This window comes from Brugia malayi (assembly GCF_000002995.4).
Source record: "Brugia malayi strain FR3 genome assembly, contig: Bm_v4_Chr2_contig_001, whole genome shotgun sequence".
NCBI classification, from domain to species: Eukaryota; Metazoa; Nematoda; class Chromadorea; order Rhabditida; family Onchocercidae; genus Brugia; species Brugia malayi.
Genome location: NW_025062476.1, coordinates 107,875 through 115,240, shown reverse-complemented (window position 1 = coordinate 115,240; position 7,366 = coordinate 107,875). Strand labels below are relative to the sequence as shown.

At 25.1% G+C, this 7,366-nt stretch overlaps 1 protein-coding gene across 1 annotated transcript, besides 2 other annotated features; it reads right to left on the bottom strand.

Moving 5' to 3' along the window:
• Positions 1-237: 237 nt before the first annotated feature.
• Positions 238-250: a sequence feature (Short protein (BM_BM537, VIO92772.1) was converted to a misc_feature.).
• On the bottom strand, positions 238-495 carry Bm537 (Uncharacterized protein; the record flags this gene model as incomplete). Its single annotated transcript, XM_043077905.1, has 2 exons — positions 238-250; positions 374-495. 2 exons carry the CDS (start codon positions 493-495, stop codon positions 238-240), a joined length of 135 nt encoding a protein of 44 aa, XP_042933839.1.
• Positions 434-495: a sequence feature (Short protein (BM_BM537, VIO92772.1) was converted to a misc_feature.).
• Positions 496-7,366: the final 6,871 nt, after the last annotated feature.

The window sequence follows — 7,366 nt, the reverse complement described above, 5'->3', positions numbered from 1 at the left end:
CACCTAAACGAAGGAAGATATTTGGATGCAATGGAAAACTCACCGAGAAATCGTATTTAATCTGTGTCACTGCTTTCTTTTTACAGAATATAGATTCAAGTATTTTCAGTTCTTTACTTGATTTCTTACAAATTTTTCTACATACTCCATGCTCATCTAGCATGGCTGTTCGATGATATGGATCGATTCTAATCCAGCATCTGCCTTTGATAGTGCCATCCATTTTGTAGCTTGAAGTTAAATTCTTTTACTGCAATAAATCTATCACACAAATTAAGGCTCATGAAATATTTATCAATTTGTACATATTTGTTGATTTCAATAATAAATGTACGTATTTGTACATATTTGTTGATTTCAATAATAAATATACTTGGTTGAAATAATGCCAATTTTGCTTTTATCTAGTCTTGGGTAAATGTCAAAAAGTAACTGATCGCTCAAGGAAGCAATCGATAAAGTTCGATAAATGAAAACAGCCAGCACCCAATCCATTTGAACTGACACTGCATTACTTCGAAAGCAGATGGCACTTTTATTTGCATACTTTATGTTATTTTTATGTTAAACTTTATGTTAAACAGTTAAGTTCAACAAAGATTTTACTGTAAATGTTTAGGGAAATTTACATACAAAGAGAAAAGTTGAAGGGATATAAAGCGACCTGTAATATAATATTATGAACCTTCGTGATCACAATGATGAGATAACACAACAGAACAATTCATCTGACGAGATAATAGATTTATCATTCAAAATAATGAGCGGCCCGATTGCAACACCAGCCTTTCAAAAGTTTATTCAACTGTTTTTTATTACTATTTGTTTTCAAAAATGACGGTTTTGAAACTTCAGTTTCATCTCAAAAATTTTTAAAAAATCACCTTATGTGTTCCTGCATTTCCGATTTTTGACGTTGTATCCACCGCAGATAGAGAGGCTACTTAAACCGTTTCTTCCTTTTAAATTTAATAACTCATTTCACTTTAAGAATGCTTACTTTAAGAATAATAACTCATTTGATTTTAAGAATGTTTACCATCATGAAAAATGTCAGCCCATATATAAAATACGGTAAGAAAAAAATGAAAAAGGAGAGAATATTAGTTATTATATCTCTAAAACTTTCAATATGGTAAAAAGGAGTATAAACGAGGTTTTAAAAGATAATATACGAACCAAGCAAATACAGCAATGTAAAATACCTGCACTATTTGAAACTATTTGAAATGGTAGACTTTCAGTATTTAACACAATCATTATCACTACTCCCATTGTCTAAAAGTAATAATAATACAATATTTAGGACTTTTTAATTGCACTATCAAAAAGTGAGTAATTGTGGAAAAAATCCTTATCATGCGAGCTATTATTGAGAATCTACTTGCAATTTATAACTAATTGAGAGAGGTTTTTGATCGCAAAGAGATTTGCTGGATGTAGATGTAAATACGTAAAATAACAGAAATATAACATTTCCTTTATTAGCACAAGTAATAGGACAATACATTGAAAGAGGATAATTGAAATTGAACTCGTCTGGTTCTTGGCAACAAATTACACACACTAAAATTTTTTAACAAGGTAACCCTTATACATTGTAACAATCATATCTTACATTATATGTGTTAAGATGTGGGAGTGGTTTATAATTAGAAATTTTCGTACAAAGGATAAATTGTCTAGACATAGTAATGAGTTGCTTTAACAATAGGTTTTACAATGGATATCACAAAGGTAAGTACAATGGGTTGTCTAGACAACATGATGTGTAGCTACTGTAATTACAATAGACATTACATGATAGATGCTCATAGTATGTGAATTAATATAAAATCAAAGGTCAGTTAAACCATTGCGATAAATTGTAAAAGACATCAATGGATTGCTATATTAAGCATCATTAACATTTATTTAGTGCTTCTCGATATATCGATATTAAAATCCGTGACAATTATTTATTATCTATTTATTTTTTTGTTGTCGCTGTTAGTTGTTAATGTAGTGTAAAAAAAGTAGAAATGGCATTAATTCAGTAACAGAAATTTATGACTTCCCATCTACATTTTCAAGTACCAATTAAACTTCATTTAGTTGCGAACTTCCATTTCAAGTACCAATTTATATGTCAAAACAATCTCGCGAACTTTTAAATAACTTAACTTACAAAATAACTTTTTAAATTACAAAATATATCAAATAAATTGTATTAATTCATAATATAAAGCTAAAATTCGTTTTAATTAAACATTAGAAATGTAAAACTGTTTCAAATTATACTTTATGTAAGCAATCATTCCAACACTCATCTTTCTATTGTAGTTGAGCTTATCTACTTTCTAGACATTTTCATCTGATAATAAAAGGTGCATTATTTAATATGTTAAAAATTACTCCTATGTTCCAAATCAAATGTATTTGCAATGTCAAAATATTCTTATAAACTGATAGCCAACCTTTGGGAAGCTACAATATTAGAACTCTTTCAATATGAAGAGCAAAGTTATCTAATAGTTCCTTACTTAATAATCATGCTGTTGTTGCAAGTCAATGACCACTGTATAAAGATTTGTCTTGATCAGTTTTTACCAGTTTTTCTTTATCAGTAAGCTACAATTCGGCTGCACTCTCTCACTAACCATTCAGTTTACTTCCCCATTAATTTATTAAATACTTCACGAAATTATCAGTATTGTTGCTTAAATTAATACCTATATATTGTGGTGTTAGCAAATAAAATCGTTACAATAGATCTATCATTCGTTAAAATGGGTCTAATTTTTGTGATAGATAAATCTGATTCAAAAAAAGGAAAAATAACAAAAAAACGCATTAGTCTACATCAACTACAATAACAAATAAGATATGTTCTTGAATATACGAAAGTTCAATTCGACTCTAAGCCACAAGTTATGTTCAGACTGAATCCCAAATTTGACGACAATTTAGGCCAAGTTCAAGTATCTGTTTAGGAGTCATTTCAAGTGCCAGTATTACATTCAAGCCAAATATACATTACACACAATCTTTTATAACTACTACTGGGTGTATATGTGTATTACTTGTATAACATTTCTGTCTCGTAATGACCACAAAGCGAAAGTGATACATAATACACTTAAGAATTTGACATTAAATTTTTCGATCAAATGTAAATATCTGATCAAATTTTGTGATAGATAAATCTGATTCAAAAAAGGATCTAATAACAAAAAAAATATTCATTAATATATTTTACATAGCAACCAATCAATCGGTTGATGGGTTAATAAAATATTACATATATTTAAAATTTTCGACTTCAAATTTTAAGATTTAACCGACGGAACTGACATTTGCAATAAATATGACAAAAATAAATTAAATACGTAATTTATCTCTCTATTAGAATATTAAGGAAGTTAAGATGACCTTTCGTTTTAGTAAAGTTATTTAAATTTTAAATAATAATGATGGCATAGATGAAAGAAAAATAATTAAGAAATTATAATTGATATTGATGACCACAGATGATAGGATGGCCTCATAAGTAATTTTTCTGGTACTTATTAAGATATGTCACTTTAAATTAAAAATCTTTTGAAATTATTAAGAATGTTGTTAGTCAGTCAGCCGAAATGAATTGTATGTTTGACAATAGCAATTGTTCCATTTTCAAACTGTAATAATTCAATCCTTTTTGTACATATATAATAACTGCACATTTACCATATTTAATTAAAATTATTCTCATTTTTTTTTCAATTTAATTTTAAATCAAGAAGCGAAATTCAGCAAATGAAATGATAAGAGTAGCATATAATTAACAGATGAGATAATTAATAATAATAAATAATCAGTAAATGAAATAATCAATCATATCATGACATTTTGAATGACATCTTGAAATATTTGTTTATTCCTCATACAAATTACAGTAATCCTCTTTTCCATTTCGTGATAAATTTTGTAAAAGGGTGAAAATTATTTAATTGATCATTTGATTCCCAATGTAAACAGGTGGCACATCGTAGCAAGCAATAATAATATCATTAATCTAATAATATAGTTCATATTCATTTTTCCCAATTGCCTATTTTAATTCTTCTAAAGAAAAAAAAAAAAAAAGGAAGTCATGAAAAATATTAAAATTATTGCACCAATTAATCAACGACAAATTAATTATCGCAAATAAACAATATTTGCCAAAACAGTCTTTTATTCCTTATTCTTTTTTCTTCGCCCAGTAAAATTATATTAATAAAAAAACTTACCAAGAAAAAAAAAATATAAATAAAATTGTGCAAAATTTTCAAATGTTTCATAAATTTAAAAAAAGATTGTCTTTTACTATTTTCATCTTTTTTTTCTCTCTCTCTCTCTCTCTCTTGCCTTGCTTTATACACTGTTTGAAATAAAGGAAAATACCAGAAGGAAAAAGCATAAAGTATTTAAATAAATGGAAAAGAAATTCAGCAAATAATATAAACATACAATGAACCAGTCATTAAAATGTTTAATGTTAGCAATCAATTATTTACCTATCTGCAGTGCATTATAAAAATTATTGAAATTTCAGTTAAAATCGAATTGAAAATGAGGAAGAAAAAGTAGTTGAAAGGTTTATTAAAATTTAAAAGAAAAAAGCAAGAGAAAAAATATTTGCTATAATTTAAAAAAAGGAAAAAAAAAATGTATTATCTGTTATTACAAGTAAGTTACTGAAAGATCTGTCTGTTCAATTTTAGATTACAATAATTTACAATCGGTAATAATTTCCCAATTTTAATCTCTCCATTTCAGTATTTCAAAATATTATCAATAATGGAAAGCTTTTTGCTTACTTATCCGAATTCATTTTCTACTATTACTCTTCTTTAGGATATAAAAAATAAAGAAAGAAATTTCAATTGATAAAAAATTTTTATACGAAATATGGATTAATTTAGATCCATTAATTCTAAAAAAACTCAGCACATTTTTCTTATTTTGTTTATTATTTTAAATTTCTTCCTTTCCTTCCTTCTTTTTTGATTGCTCTTATAATAAATTTGATTTTTGAATTACTTGAAAAGCATCAGCGATATTCAACAAATATTCTGCATTTATTGAATTAATTTTAACTGAATTACAACAATATTCCATAGCTATTTTAAATTATTTGATAATTCATTCATGCATACACATGAAAAAAGAAACTGATGAATCAATTTTGCTTGTGAAAAATAATTTTAATTTCTTTTATTTTTTCCAAGTGTAAGAAAACTATTACAAATTAAATGTAAGAAAACTATTACAAATTTTAAAATTTTTAAAAAATTCAAAATTTCAAATTGAATTTAAATTTAATTCAAATTCTCAATCTGAATTAAAACCATTATTAATTGAAAGTTTAAATTGTTTTGCTGATGAATTTTTGCGCAAAACTTAACTACAAAAGCGTATTTTAATATTTAAACCATTAAATGACCACACCATATATGACCCGCCCCAGTGCAATGCATATAACATAATGAATTAACTTCAAAATATTGCTATTTTTAGTAGTTTTGGCACTTAATTTAATTTAAAAATGATAATTTAGAACCAATTTTCATGTTAAATGTAAGAAAACTGTTACAAATTTTAAAATTTTTAAAAAATTCAAAATTTCAAATTGAATTTAAATTTAATTTAAATTCTCAATTTGAATTAAAACCATTATTAATTGAAAGTTTAAATTGTTTTGCTGATGAATTTTTGCGCAAAACTTAATTAAAAAAGCGTATTTTAATATTTATACTATGAAACGACCAGACCATATTTGTCGTGCTCTGCTGCAATGCATATAACATAATGAATTAGCTTCAAAATATTGCTATTTTTTGCAGTTTTGGCACTAAATTAAAATAAAAAATGATAATTTAGAACCAACTTTCTTGTTAAATGTGAGAAAACTGTTACAAATTTTAAAATTTTTAAAAAATTCATAATTTAAATTTGAAATTAAATTTAATTTAATTCTTAAATTGAATTAAAACCATTATTAATTGAAAGTTTTATTAGTTTTGCTGATGAATTTTTGCGCAAAACTTAATTATAAAAGCCCATTTTAATATTTAAACTATAAAATGACCACACCATATTTGTCCCGCCCCGGTGCAATGCATACAACATAATGAATTATTGCTATTTTTAGTAGCTTTGGCACTTAATTAAATTTAAAAAGGATAAATTAGAACCAATTTCCTTGTCTAATGTAAGAAAACTGGTACAATTTTTAAAATTTTTAAAAATTTCAAAATTTAAATTTGAAATTGAATTAAAACCATTATTAATTGAAGTTTTTAATAGTTTTGCTGATGAATTTTTGCGCAAAACTTAATTATAAAAGCGTATTTCAATGTTTAAACTATAAAATGACCACACTATATATGACCCGCCCCAGTGCAATGCATATAACATAATGAATTAACTTCAAAATATTGCTATTTTTAGAAGTTTTGGCACTTAATTAAAATTAAAAATGATAATTTAGAACCAATTTTCATGTTAAATGTAAGAAAACTGTTATAAATTTTAAAATTTTTAAAAAATTCAAAATTTAAATTTGAAATTAAATTTAATTTAAATTCTCAAATTGAATTAAAACCATTATTATTTGAAAGTTTTAATAGTTTTGCTGATGAATTTTTCCGCAAAACTTAATTACAAAAGCGAATTTTAATATTTAAACCATAAAATGACCACACCATATATGACCCGCCCCAGTGCAATGCATATCACATAATGAATTAACTTCAAAATATTGCTATTTTTAGTTGTTTTGGCACTTAATTAAAATTAAAAATGATAGAACCAATTTTCATGTTAAATGTAAGAAAACTGTTATAAATTTTAAAATTTTTAAAAAAATCAAAATTTCAAATTGAAATTATTTTTAATTTTGAACCTTAAATTGATTAAGACCATTATTAAATGAAAGTTTTATTAATTTTGCTGACGAATTTTTGAGCAAAACTTAATTATAAAATTTTAATTGTTAATTTGAATTTAATTGATTTCACTTCTCTAATATTATAAAAAAACTTAGTTATTAAAGTTTATTTTCTTATTTATGTTGTCAATTGACCACACCATAAGCGACCGGTACGTATGCAATGCATCGAATTAATCAATTGAGTTCAAAATAACTAATTTTTTTTATGAATTGACATTTTTTAATAGTTTTAACATTTAATTAAAATCATAATTGATAAAACAAGAAATTATTTTCCCGTTTAATATACAAAAACTCTTTTCCAAATTATAAAATATTCACCAAAATCAATGTTTAGATTTGAAATAAAGCTTAAGCCTAAGCCTAAGTATACACTAAGCCTAAGCCTAAGCATTATTTTATTATTTA